Genomic DNA, 14467 nt, shown 5'->3' on the forward strand with positions numbered 1-14467 from the left:
TTGGATTTACTTGCTTAAAAATAAAAGTTCTGTGACTACTGTCTTTCCAGAGTTTTTACGTTTCATTCATACTCAATATAAGTACAATATTAAAGCAATTAGAACAGACAATGCACCTGAACTCGCTTTCACAGATCTTTTAAAAGCTAATGGCATTAAACATTACTTTTCTTGTCCATATACTCCTCAACAAAACTCAGTTGTAGAACGAAAACATCAACACATTTTGAATGTAGCTAGAGCACTTCTTTTTCAATCTAAAGTTCCTTTGATATATTGGGGAGAATGCATACAAACAACTATCTACTTGATAAATAGAATACCTTCTCCACTTTTACAAAACAAGCCGCCATATGAACTTCTAACTACAAAGATTCTTTCTTATGATCATCTTCGTGTTTTTGGCTGCTTGTGTTATTCATCTACTCTTCAGAAAGATCGAAATAAGTTCACTCCTCGTGCTAATCCATGTGCCTTTCTAGGATATCCACACGGCTACAAAGGTTACAGAATTTTAGATACCATGACTAACAAAATCATAATTTTCCGCAATGTAGTGTTTCATGAAACGATCTTTCCTTATGCCACTGATCCTCATTCTCTAGATTTAGAAAAATCATTGTTTGATCAGGATGTTCTTCCAATGCATGTTCCAGATTCTTCTTTTTTTGATTTCTTTGATTTAGGCACTGACGTTCCTTCCTCTGTTTTTGTTGATGAGTCTACAACGTTTCCTGATCCTAGTCATATGCCTTCTACTTCATCTTCAGTTCCTCATACTTCTTCTGTTTCTAATAACGATGATACTATCATACCATCTAACACATCAAACATTCATCATCCTTCTAGTGCTAACATTCCTATTAGAAATTCTTCTTTGCCTAGTACATCTTCTATTCCTAATGAACCATCAGGTGTTTCTAATAATGAAACAAGGTCAAAGAGGTAGACAAAATCACCCGCATATCTTGATAAGTATCATTGTTATCTTTTAGATCATTCTTCTAATTCCCCTACCCATTCTACACATACAACCTCGTACCCCATTTCATCTTTCTTATGCTATGACAAGTTTGATCCTGAACACAAAAACTTTATCCTTTCGATCACTACACATAAACTTCCCAAAACATATGCTGAGGCTTATCTGTCTGATGAGTTCAAGCTTGCTATGAAGTCTGAAATGGGTTCTCTAGAAGATACTGGTACTTGGACGGTGTGTGAATTGCTTCCCTGGAAGCACCATGTTGGTTGCAAGTGGATTTATACGATCAAGTATAATCCAAATGGCACGATTGAGCGCCATAAATCACGCCTTGTTGTGAAAGGCTATACACAACTTGAAGGGCTCGACTACTTGGATACCTTCTCTCCCGTGGCTAAGATTGGAACTCTCCATTTACTTATAAGCTTAGCTGCTACCAAAGACTGGTCCATTACACAACTGGATATCAACAATGTGTTTCTCAATGGCGATTTAGATGAAGAGATTTATATGCGCTTACCTCAAGGGTATGAAGAGATCACTGGCAAGAAGATTCCTCCTAATTCCGTATGCAAGCTTCACAAGTCTCTCTATGGATTTAAACAGGCGTCTCGACAATGGAACCGGAAGCTCTCTAGTGTGATTCTTGGAGATGGTTTTACTAGGACACACTCAGATCACTCATCGTTCATCAAATATGTTGACAATGTGTTATTGGCAGTGCTTGTCTATGTCGATGATATCCTCATTGTTGCAAATGATGACGATGCCAATGTGAGGTTTAAAGAAGTCTTGCAGTCTGCCTTTAAGCTCCATGATCTTGGACCGGCTAAATACTTCTTGGGCTTTGAGATTGCTCGAAATAAGACTGGAATATCTCTGAATCAGCGCAAGTACACACTTGAATTACTTGAAGAAGCGGGTTATTTGGGATGTAAACCTCTCTGTGTTCCTATGGAACCAAACTTGAAGATGTCTGCTACATCTGGAACTGTTCTTCTTGATGCGGCTGTCTATAGGAGACTCGTGGGTCGCCTTCTATACTTGACACATATGCGTCTGGACATCACGTATGCAGTCCACAAACTGAGTCAACAGCAGCATATATAGTACTTCGTTACTTGAAGAATGATCCAACCCAATGTCTGTTTTAATCTGCGAACTCGGCACTGAAGCTTACTGCTTACTCTGACGCTGACTGGGCTGCTTGTCCTGACTCACGACAGTCTATCACCGGTTACTGTGTCTTTCTTGGTGACTCTTTGATCTTGTGGCGGTCCAAGAAGCAACATACAATATCTCGGAGTAGTTATGAAGCTGAATACAGAGCTATGGCAGACGCAACTTGTGAGCTCATATGGTTATCTACGATCTTGACTGAGATTCATTGTCCCCCTTCCGTACCTGCTAATATTTTTTTGTGACAATCAATCTGCTCTTTACATTGCTTCCAACCCAGTGTATCATGAGCGTACGAAGTACGTTGAAATTGATTGCCATGTGGTCCGTGAGAAGCTACAGAGCGGGTTCTTGAAGACTATACATGTTCAGTATGCGCTCCAACTTGCTGATATTTTGACAAAGGCTATTCAAACGGCTCTGTTCAAATCATTGCTTGGCAAGATTGGAATGCACAACTCGTGTCTCCCATCTTGAAGGGAGAGTATTAGAGTGTATCAGATTATAAGATTGACTGAACCGGTGGAATGTATAAACCGGTAGAGTAGTGAGTATAAATACATGCATTGTATGTAAAAAACAGTTGAGTTGAATAATACAAAAGACTTTTCTCTTTAACAAACTTTCTCTTGATTCCGTGAACTCGATCTCTAATAATATGCCTAGTTATATACTATTATCTCTCTATATACAAGTTGTATCTCCGTAACCTTTAAAGTAAATCAGATTCTTTGCAATACGATCCTCTCATCACCTTCAATAGAGAAAAAAAAATAACGGGAAGAATTACCAAGTTTAACCATTTATATTATTCATTCTAACGTGTATCCATAAGGTACTTTTGATTTTACCATCACAACTACTTAGTTATGGTACTTCCTTTTTTTTTGGATCGGAAGTTATTGTACTTCCTTAAGTCTGTAGATTAGCACTAAATTTACAACTTATAATAACATGAACTACTGGTTGTACAGAGTACAAATATACAAAGACAGAACCAAAAAGAAAAAGAGTAGTAAAATAGATGCTTCGTATATTGATAACATGAAGCAGATGGTTATTATTACTTTGGTCAAAATAATAATAATCAAAAGCAGAGAAATACACAGAAAATACACAATAAATTAGCCAATCAAAAGAAGAAGAAAAAAGCCCTGAAGGTGGTTGACAAAAAAAAAAAAAACCCTGAAGGTGAAACTCTCCTCTGTTTTTGATCCCAGCGCATGGTCGTTGTCAAGTCTCTGAGATTTCCTTCGTCCGTAGTATAAACAGGGCCGGCTGAGGAGGGGGACAAGCGGTGCGACCGCCTCGGATCCAAGTCTGTGTCCCCCTGTATATTAATAGTTAATGAACCCAATTTTTTAAAAAAATATATATTTTTATATTAAAAAATTATAAATATAATAAATAAAACTGAAAATGGTCCAAAAATATTTGATATGTAGATAGTTATATTTTCATCACAAAATATAAAAAATATTACTGATTAAATTTTAAAAATATTTTTAATATTATCTGAATATAAATCTTAAAGAGTAAAAAAAAATATTTTGCCCTATGACCCATAACCGCCCTGAGTATAAATTCTCTTTCCATTTTTTTTTTTAAACCAAAAGAATAATCTTTTTTTTGGTAATCGACCAAAAGCATAATTTATATTACTTTCGTCTAGATGGAACTCTCCTTTGTTTTTAACTCTCATCTGTTTTTAATCAATCATTATTAAATTTGAAAATATTTCTTCATTATTGGATATTGTATTACTGTTACATTTAAAAAAAACTTAATAACTAATAAATTATTTTGAAATCTCAAGAAACTATAGATGTATACTAATGTTTTGAATTTTCATATTTTATCAAAGACAGTAAAAAAAATTAAAAAAATACTATATTAAAAAGTAAATAAAAATTTAATAAATCTTATTTCAACTAAAATTAATAATTAATAATTTGTTTTTGATTTTTGATTTTTGTTTTTTTGTAGTGGTGAAATTATTGTCCTATACAGATTTTTTTTCTTCTACAAAGTTAGAATTTGTTGTCCATATATCACAACAACCTCATCCGTAAATCATTGAGATGAAAAAAGATCGTCGAGATAAAACCATAATAATAGCACAAAATATAAGTAGCTAGGGAAATTGACAAACCAAGTCAACTACGATCATGAATGTTTTACCTTTGCAACTTCTTTGATGAGATTTTCTTCAGATTATAATCCAAATCTATGAGATGATGCGATGCACGGATCATTTCTTCCAAATGTATTTATCTGATACAAAATTTGGACCCATATGTTCTTCATGTGTCATCTTTTTTTCTCTATTGAAGATGATGAGCAGAAGAGTTGGGGAGTTTTAGGGTCAAAATCACACGTTGTTGCATTGTATAATATATATATACTATTCTCTTTATTTTTCCTATATCGACGTGGATGAGAAGAAGGTGACTATAGCTTCTAAAGACCGACGCATCTCCTCTCTGAATGCGGTTATGGGACTCATTTGATAAAACGAAGTAATAAACAATCTCTCATGTTTGATTAATTTCGGGTCCAATCAAGTGATCTTAAGCGATATTAGGTTAGTTCGTTTGTCCTAGTGGTTCAATCTCCTGAGAAGTTTAAAATCATGTGTAACTCCAAAAGTTGGTGAATGAAAGTTGAGGATGAGTTAAAAAAATAAAAATAATAATAACTAGCAAGGTCAGCTCGAGGCACTTGAATATTTATTATAGAAAAAATATATTTTGCAGTTTGGATTATATACTGTCGAGTGTCGAATATCTTTGTTTTAACCGGTCTGGTTGGGATAGATAATAACCGATCTGGTTTGGTTAAGAAATCCAATTTTGTAAACAAGTTAAAATCTGTGCAGTCATATAGGAAAAACCTAACCGGAACCGACGTACATACTTGGGCCGGGTATGGGTTTTGGGTGCGGTTAATTCGATAATAGTTAAGGATTCGCAGCCGTCGTTCCTCAAGTCTGTGAAATAAGAGAGATCCGTCTGTCGGAGTTAGTTAGAGAACGCGAGAACGGAGAAACCCTAATAATCTACACGAAGCTTCACTCACTCTCTGCAGAGAAGAAGATTCGAGCTGTTTCCGTAAGTTTCCTTCTCTCTCTGCTTGGCGGTTCTCGCCGGTGTTTTTAAATTCGATTAGATCCGATTTGTGGTGTTAACATTGTTTATCTGTTTGATTTTGAATCCTAGGGTTTCCAGCGATGGCGAACTTGGGAGGCGGTGCGGAAGCTCATGCTAGATTCAAGCAGTATGAGTACAGAGCCAACTCCAGCTTGGTGCTAACCAGTGAGAATCGTCCTCGCGACACACACGAGCCTACGGGAGAGCCTGAGACTCTTTGGGGGAAGATTGATCCCAAGTCTTTTGGAGATAGAGTTGCTAAGGGGAAGCCTCAGGAGCTGGAGGATAAACTTAAGAAGTCGAAGAAGAAGGAGCGTGATGTTGTTGCGGATGATACTGTTTCTGCTCGGCAGAGCAAGAGGCGTCGGCTCAGGGAAGAGAGTGTGCTCACCGATACTGACGACGTGGTTTATCAGCCCAAGACTAAGGAGACGAGGGCTGCTTATGAGGCAATGCTTAGTCTGATTCAGCAGCAGCTGGGTGGTTTGCCTCTGAATATTGTTAGTGGTGCTGCGGATGAGATCTTGGCTGTTCTCAAGAACGACGCAGTGAAGAACTCTGAAAAGAAGGCGGAGATTCAGAAGCTGCTGAACCCTATGCCTGATCAGATTCATCAGGTTTTTGATCAGCTTGTTTCCATTGGGAAATTGATCACCGACTTTCAAGAGGGTGGTGATTCTGGTGGCGGTAAAGAAAATGTAGATGAGGGGCTTGATGATGATGTTGGTGTGGCTGTTGAGTTTGAGGACAATGAAGAAGATGGCGAGGAGAGTGATCCTGATATGGTACAGGAGGAAGATGATGAAGAGGATGAGGAACCTCAGAAAACTGGAGGTATGCAAGTGGATGCAGGGATAAATGAAGAGGATGCAGGAGATGCCAATGAGGGCACCAGTCTGAACGTTCAGGATATTGATGCTTACTGGCTCCAGAGAAAGATATCTCAGGCTTATGAACAGCAGATTGATCCGCAACAGTGCCAAGTACTAGCTGAAGAGCTGCTTAAGATACTCGCTGAAGGGGATGATAGGGATGTTGAGAACAAGCTGCTTATGCATCTTCAGTTTGAAAAGTTCAGCCTCGTTAAGTTTCTGCTGCGGAACCGTTTTAAAATTGTGTGGTGTACTCGTTTGGCTAGGGCAGAGGACCAGGAAGAGAGGAACAGAATTGAAGAGGAGATGAGAGCGTTGGGTCTGGAACTGGCAGCAATTGTGGATCAGTTGCATGCAACAAGAGCAACAGCGAAAGAGAGGGAGGAGAACCTGCAGAAAAGTATTAATGAAGAGGCCCGACGTCTGAGGGACGAAACTGTTGGAGATGGAGGTCGAGGCAGGAGAGATGTTACTGATAGAGATTTAGAGAGTGGTTGGTTGAAGGGTCAGCGTCAGATGCTGGACTTGGAGAGCTTGGCTTTTGACCAAGGTGGTCTCCTGATGGCGAATAAGAAGTGTGACCTTCCAGCTGGCTCCTACAGAACTCATGGCAAGGGGTATGATGAAGTTCACGTGCCATGGGTTTCTAAAAAGGTGGATATCGGTGAGAAGCTTGTGAAAATCACCGAGATGCCAGGTTGGGCTCAGCCGGCTTTTAAGGGAATGCAACAGCTGAACAGGGTTCAGAGCAAAGTGTACGATACAGCGCTATTTAAGGCAGATAACATACTTCTTTGTGCTCCAACTGGTGCTGGGAAAACCAACGTTGCCATGCTCACCATACTGCAGCAAATTGAGTCCAGTAGGAACGAAGATGGAACACTCAACCATGGAAAGTACAAAATTGTGTATGTTGCACCCATGAAAGCCCTAGTTGCTGAGGTTGTAAGTAACCTGTCTAATCGTCTGAAGGATTATGGAGTCACTGTGAGGGAACTCAGTGGGGATCAGTCCCTCAGTGGGAAGGAAATTGAGGAGACCCAGATAATTGTCACCACACCAGAGAAGTGGGATATCATCACAAGGAAGTCTGGTGATCGCACTTACACCCAGCTTGTGAGACTTCTTATAATCGATGAGATCCATCTTCTTCATGATAATCGAGGGCCTGTGCTTGAAAGCATTGTCGCTAGGACTCTGAGGCAGATTGAAACCACGAAGGAGAATATTCGCTTGGTGGGTTTGTCAGCCACACTGCCAAATTACGAAGATGTGGCCTTATTTTTGCGGGTTGATCTTAAGAAAGGGTTGTTTAAATTCGACCGCAGCTACAGACCGGTGCCTCTTGGTCAGCAGTATATTGGAATCAGTGTGAGAAAACCATTGCAGAGGTTCCAGCTGATGAATGATCTTTGCTATGAGAAAGTAGTGGATGGTGCTGGAAAGCAACAGGTTCTTATTTTTGTTCACTCGAGGAAGGAAACGGCAAAAACTGCACAAGCAATAGTGGACACCGCAATGGCGAAGGATACACTCAGCAGATTCTTGAAAGAAGACAGTGCAAGTCGTGAAGTTCTTCTGAGTCAGATTGAACTTATAAAGAACGGTGATCTGAGGAAACTTCTGCCTTACGGTTTTGCTATTCATCATGCTGGGTTAACAAGGGGTGATCGTGAGATAGTTGAGGCCCTTTTTGGTGAAGGGCATGTGCAAGTCTTGGTTTCCACAGCAACTCTTGCATGGGGTGTGAATCTGCCTGCTCATACTGTCATAATCAAAGGAACACAGGTCTATAATCCTGAGAAAGGAGCGTGGATGGAACTCAGTCCCCTGGATGTTATGCAGATGCTTGGTCGTGCTGGAAGACCTCAGTATGATGAATATGGGGAGGGTATAATTATCACTGGCTACAGCGAGCTGCAGTATTATCTGTCTTTGATGAATGAGCAACTACCTATTGAGAGCCAGTTCATTTCCAAACTTGCTGATCAGCTTAATGCTGAAATTGTTCTTGGAACTGTCCAGAATGCTAAAGAGGCTTGCCACTGGCTTGGGTATACGTATCTCTATATCCGTATGGTTCGTAATCCAACGCTGTATGGTTTAGCGCCTGATGCCCTTGTAAAAGACGTAGTCTTGGAGGAAAGAAGAGCTGACCTGGTACGTACTTAATCTGCTTTTACTTGTTATTATCTACTGTTAAAAATTTACTTGCTATCGTAATGCCTTAACTTAAGCTTTCCCACTGTTTAAAAATTGTTTGCTATCGTAATGCCTTAACTTAAGCTTTCCCACTGTAGAAAAATTATTTGCTAGCTTAATGAATTAACTTAAGCTTTCCCACTGTCTAATATGTGCGCTCCATGATGAGCTGTTGTTATCAACTTTGCTTGCTTTTTATCCTTCAAGTTGATTACAAATTTAGTATTCATTTCATATTTTCTGAGAATTTGAATAAGAAGTTTGCATCTGATGAATTGATGTCATTTCCCTGAAATTGCTTTTCATATGTTTAATATTCTTGATGAACTCTTGAGCTTAATATGGGTAGCTTTGCCTCTGTCCACTATATGCCCTTGATGAACGGTTTGGATATCTTGTGCTTATCACATTGATTGTGAAATTGGTATTGTAGATTTCTCTGTGAGAATTTTTAGTGGGAAGTGTATATGATAACGACGTTGCCATTTGTTTGCTCTTTTCCAGTAAATGTTGTTCCTAGTATCAGTAGCTTTCTCATTGTATGTTACAACTTACAAGCACTCCAATATGAACCGTAGGATGCCTTGTTTCTCTCAAGTTGATCACAGATTTAATGTCATTGCTCCAAAGTTTAATTTTAAAAAAATATATCATTTATGGCCATCTGTGTCTAACGTTTACTTGAATCATTGTTCTTTGCAGATACACTCAGCTGCTACTATCTTGGACAAAAACAACTTGGTTAAGTATGACAGGAAAAGTGGATATTTCCAAGTTACTGATTTGGGAAGGATTGCTAGCTACTACTATATAAGTCATGGGACCATAGCTACGTACAATGAGCATTTGAAGCCAACGATGGGTGATATAGATCTTTATCGTCTGTTCTCACTGAGTGAGGAGTTCAAGTATGTGACTGTTCGGCAAGATGAGAAGATGGAACTGGCCAAACTTCTGGATCGTGTCCCAATTCCGATCAAGGAAACACTGGAGGAGCCCAGTGCAAAGATTAATGTTTTGCTACAGGCATACATTTCACAGCTAAAGCTTGAGGGTCTTTCTTTGACATCAGACATGGTTTATATAACTCAGGTTTGTTGCTTGTTCTCTCATCTCTACATTATTAAATTGCTGTGTCTGTTCTCTGGTTTGTTCCTTGTTCTCTCTGTTTTTTTCTCTCATCCCTCCTAGTTACGTTTTTAAATTGCTGTATCTATTCTCTGATTTGTTCCCTGTTCTCTCTGCTTTCGTCTCATCTCTCTTAGTTACATTAATAAATTGCAGTATCTGTTCTCTCTGCTTTCGTCTCTCATCTCTTGGTTACACTATTAAATTACTGTATCTGTTCTCTGGTTTGTTCCTTGTTCTCTCCGCTTTCTTCTCTCATCTCTCCTAGTTACATAATGTATCTCGTCTCTGTTGTGTTCCTTGTTCTCTGTGCTTTCTTCTCTCATCTCTCCTAGTTACATTATTAAATTTCTGTATCTGTTCTCTGGTGCTTACGTCTCATTTTTTATATCGTTTTCAGAGTGCTGGACGTCTTGTACGAGCTCTCTATGAAATTGTATTGAAGCGCGGATGGGCTCAACTGGCTGAGAAAGCTCTGAACTTGTCTAAAATGGTTGGGAAGAGGATGTGGAGTGTCCAGACACCTCTCCGTCAGTTTCATGGAATTCCTAATGAGATTTTGATGAAGTTGGAGAAGAAGGATTTGGTGTGGGAGAGGTACTATGACCTGTCGTCACAGGAGCTAGGAGAGCTTATTCGTAGTCCTAAGATGGGCAGACCGCTTCACAAGTTCATCCACCAGTTCCCAAAATTGGTTCTTGCAGCACAAGTTCAGCCTATTACTCGAACTGTTCTGCGGGTGGAGCTCACAATTACACCAGACTTCCAGTGGGACGAGAAAATTCATAAATACGTGGAGCCGTTTTGGATCATTGTGGAAGACAATGATTGTGAGAAGATCCTTCATCATGAGTATTTTCTATTGAAGAAGCAGTATATCAGTGAGGATCACACCTTGAACTTCACTGTCCCAATCTTTGAACCACTGCCACCTCAGTACTTTGTCCGAGTGGTTTCAGACAAGTGGCTTGGGTCGCAGACTGTGTTGCCTGTATCTTTTAGACACCTTATACTTCCAGAAAAGTACCCGCCACCTACAGAGCTACTGGACTTGCAGCCCCTCCCTGTCACAGCGCTTAGGAATCCGAATTATGAGAGACTCTATCAGGATTTCAAGCATTTCAATCCGGTGCAGACTCAAGTCTTTAATGTTTTGTATAACACTAACGATAATGTGTTGGTTGCTGCTCCAACGGGAAGTGGGAAGACTATATGTGCTGAGTTTGCTGTATTGAAGAATCATCAAGAAGTACTCCTAAGGCAGGAAGATGATACTAAAAGGCAAAGTGGACCTGATGCTACAATGCGTGTTGTCTATATTGCTCCGAAAGAGGCTATTGCTAAGGAGCAGTTTCGCATCTGGGAGAGGAAGTTTGGGAAGGTTCTTGGTTTACGGGTTGTTGAGCTGACCGGGGAGACAGCGTTGGATCTTAAGCTGCTGGAGAAAAGTCAGATAATTATAAGTACTCCTGAGAAATGGGATGCTCTGTCTCGCAGGTGGAAACAGAGAAAATACGTACAACAGGTTAGTCTTTTCATTGTGGACGAGCTTCATCTAATTGGTGAAGGTCAAGGTGGTACAGTGCTGGAGGTGATAGTCTCTAGAATGAGATATATTTCTAGTCAGGGTGATAATAAGATTAGGATTGTTGCGCTTTCTACTTCCCTTGCAAATGCGAAAGATCTTGGGGAGTGGATTGGGGCCAGTTCTCACGGCCTATTCAATTTCCCTCCTGGTGTCCGTCCTGTTCCACTGGAGATCCACATACAAGGAGTGGATATATCCAGTTTTGAAGCCAGGATGCAGGCAATGACCAAGCCAACCTACACCGCCATAGTCCAGCATGCCAAGAACAAGAAGCCGGCTATAGTTTTTGTCCCAACCCGTACACATGTCCGCTTGACTGCTGTGGATCTGATGGCTTACTCTCACATTGACAACCCACAGAGCCCTGATTTCCTGTTAGGGAAACTAGAAGAACTTGAGGATTTTGTTGATGAACTGCGCGAGAAAACATTGAAGGAGACACTGCGCCATGGTATTGGGTACTTGCACGAGGGTTTATGCAGTCAAGATCAGGAGATCGTGACACAACTCTTTGAAGCTGGACGGATTCAGGTTTGTGTGATGAGCAGTTCATTGTGTTGGGGCACTCCATTAACTGCACATCTGGTGGTGGTGATGGGGACGCAGTACTACGATGGAAGGGAGAATTCACACTCAGATTATGCAGTCTCTGATTTGCTTCAGATGATGGGGCGTGCTAGCCGACCTCTACTTGACAATGCTGGAAAGTGTGTGATATTCTGCCATGCTCCTCGAAAAGAGTATTACAAGAAGTTTCTTTATGAAGCCTTCCCTGTGGAAAGTCATCTCCAGCATTTCTTGCATAATAATTTCAATGCAGAAGTGGTTGCTGGGGTTATAGAGAACAAGCAAGATGCAGTTGATTATCTTACATGGACTTTGATGTACAGGAGGCTTCCCCAGAATCCTAACTACTACAATCTTCAAGGAGTGAGCCACAGACATTTGTCTGATCACTTATCAGAGCTGGTTGAGAACACCTTGTCTGATCTTGAAGCCAGTAAGTGCATTGAGATAGAGGATGAGATGGACCTCTCTGCTCTCAACCTTGGGATGATTTCATCCTACTATTACATCAGTTACACCACCATCGAGCGCTTCAGTTCTCTTCTGTCTTCTAAAACCAAGATGAAGGGACTTCTTGAGATCTTAACATCGGCTTCAGAGTACGACATGATCCCAATAAGGCCTGGCGAAGAGGACAGAGTTAGGAGGCTCATCAATCACCAGAGGTTCTCGTTTGAAAACCCAAACTGCACAGATCCTCATGTGAAAGCAAACGCTCTTCTTCAGGCTCATTTCTCGAGGCAAAGCATTACCACGAACTTGGAAATGGATCAGCGTGAGGTCCTTCTATCAGCAACCAGACTTCTACAGGCGATGGTGGATGTGATATCAAGCAATGGCTGGCTGAATCTTGCTCTGTTAGCAATGGAAGCAAGCCAGATGGTGACTCAAGGCATGTGGGAGCGTGACTCGATGCTTTTGCAGCTCCCTCACTTCACAAAGGACTTGGCAAAAAGATGCCAGGAGAATAACATTGAAACCGTATTTGATCTTGTGGAGATGGAGGATGAAGAACGCCAAGAGCTTCTCAAGATGAAGGACACTGAGCTCTTAGACATTGCCAGATTCTGCAACCGCTTCCCAAACATTGACCTGACTTACGAGGTTGTGGGCAGTGAAGATGTGACCGCTGGGAAGGAGGTGACGTTGCAGGTGATGCTTGAGAGAGACATGGAGGGGAGGACGGAAGTGGGAGCTGTGGATGCACCCAGGTATCCCAAGACCAAAGAAGAAGGGTGGTGGCTGGTTGTGGGGGACACCAAGACGAACCAGTTGGTTGCCATCAAGCGTGTATCCTTGCAGAAGAAAGCGAAGGTGAAGCTCGATTTCCAAGTACCGAGTGAAGCAGGAGAGAAGTCGTACACACTCTACTTCATGTGCGACTCTTACTTAGGCTGTGACCAAGAGTACGCTTTCTCCGTTGATGTCAAGGAGTCTGGCGCTGAAGATCAGATGGAAGAGTGATCTTGTGTTTCAGGTTAGTGTGTTTTTAGTGCATTTGTCAGATAAAACTTGGATTTTGGTAGTTTGAAAGTCAGAAAATGAGACATATTTTCTTTTATTTGCAGGCGTGCTGTGGATTCTGGAGAAGAGCATTCTCACTTTTATGTAATATGTGTCCTGAGTTTTAGACCAAAATTGTGCTTCTGTACTGTTTGTTTTTGTTTTGTCTGGACCAAAATCGAAACAGTAGACGTGTCAAAAACTCGTTTCGAGTTCTGTTTCTCTGAAAGCTGGAGATTTGAGAAACGAATATTAATGAAATGCAGCAACTTCTATTAAGGGACAATAGTGAGGCCAAGATGTTGTAGAGACGTATTGAAAGCAGCACTGGGCAGTGACTGAAGTTCTCACTACCATTTCTTCATCAACCATTTATAAACTTGTAGTATGAATCTTTCTTTGCATAAGCACTTTAATCATCCAACACACTTGTGGGTGTTTTGTCTTTTTCTTTTGCGATGTTACTTTTGTTGTTTTTCGAGTTTGGAAAGAGAAAAGACAGAAACAAGTATTGGACTATAGAGTGAGCATCTTCAATTTTGTTAGTTACACTTAAAAGGAATGAAATCGTTAAAATTTTATATTATGGGGAACGGGAATATAAGCTTTGACTAGTAGTAACAAAATTGGATCTGGGATCAAATAATTTTAGTTACACTATTTGCCATGGCCATGGACTGTTGCACAGGTATAAAGATTCATTCAATGTTTCTACAGATTAATAATGCATCCATTTGAAGAACGGATCATCACTCTTACTTCTCGTACAAGGATCTTAAGAGAACAAATTTGTATGTTTTTTTCTAGATTTACTTATATTGAACAAAGTACATAAGATATTCGTAATTATTTACAAATACTCAAACTTTTTATTTGGAAATCCAAAAAAATCTAGAGATTAGTAATTCTTCGGAAAAGACAAATATTAAAAATTAATATCCGTTAAAAATTGAACAAATCATAAATATTACAAAATTTATACAACTCTTGCTTTTATACAAGTAGATTTATATCTACAATTAAACATAGTTTTTTAAAAATATATTTTTATTTACTTATTATTTGATATATCTTTATTTACAAAATCACTTATGAAAATTTTAATTTAAGAAATGAATATCTAGGCTTCATAAAAACAACATTTACTTAATTCTTGTTATTTAAAAGTTTAATTAATTTAATATTGAATATAAAGTTTCATTAATTGTTATTTTTATTTTATACTATGTTAAAAAAATTATTTTGAAAAAACATTTTTATGTTTTCTAGATTTATTTATACTGGAAAAGTGGAT

General features: G+C 39.6%; 1 protein-coding gene across 1 annotated transcript; it reads left to right on the forward strand.

The window, feature by feature from the left end:
• The first annotated feature begins 5052 nt into the window (after window positions 1-5052).
• Window positions 5053-13452, forward strand: LOC106399090 (DExH-box ATP-dependent RNA helicase DExH12). Its single transcript, XM_048762605.1, has 5 exons — window positions 5053-5274; window positions 5383-8345; window positions 9090-9479; window positions 9916-13147; window positions 13239-13452. Exons 2-4 carry the CDS (start codon window positions 5394-5396, stop codon window positions 13132-13134), a joined length of 6561 nt encoding a protein of 2186 aa, XP_048618562.1. The 5' UTR covers window positions 5053-5274; window positions 5383-5393; the 3' UTR covers window positions 13135-13147; window positions 13239-13452.
• The last annotated feature ends 1015 nt before the right edge of the window (window positions 13453-14467 follow it).

Source organism: Brassica napus, chromosome C7, assembly GCF_020379485.1.
Source record: "Brassica napus cultivar Da-Ae chromosome C7, Da-Ae, whole genome shotgun sequence".
Classification (NCBI taxonomy): Eukaryota; Viridiplantae; Streptophyta; class Magnoliopsida; order Brassicales; family Brassicaceae; genus Brassica; species Brassica napus.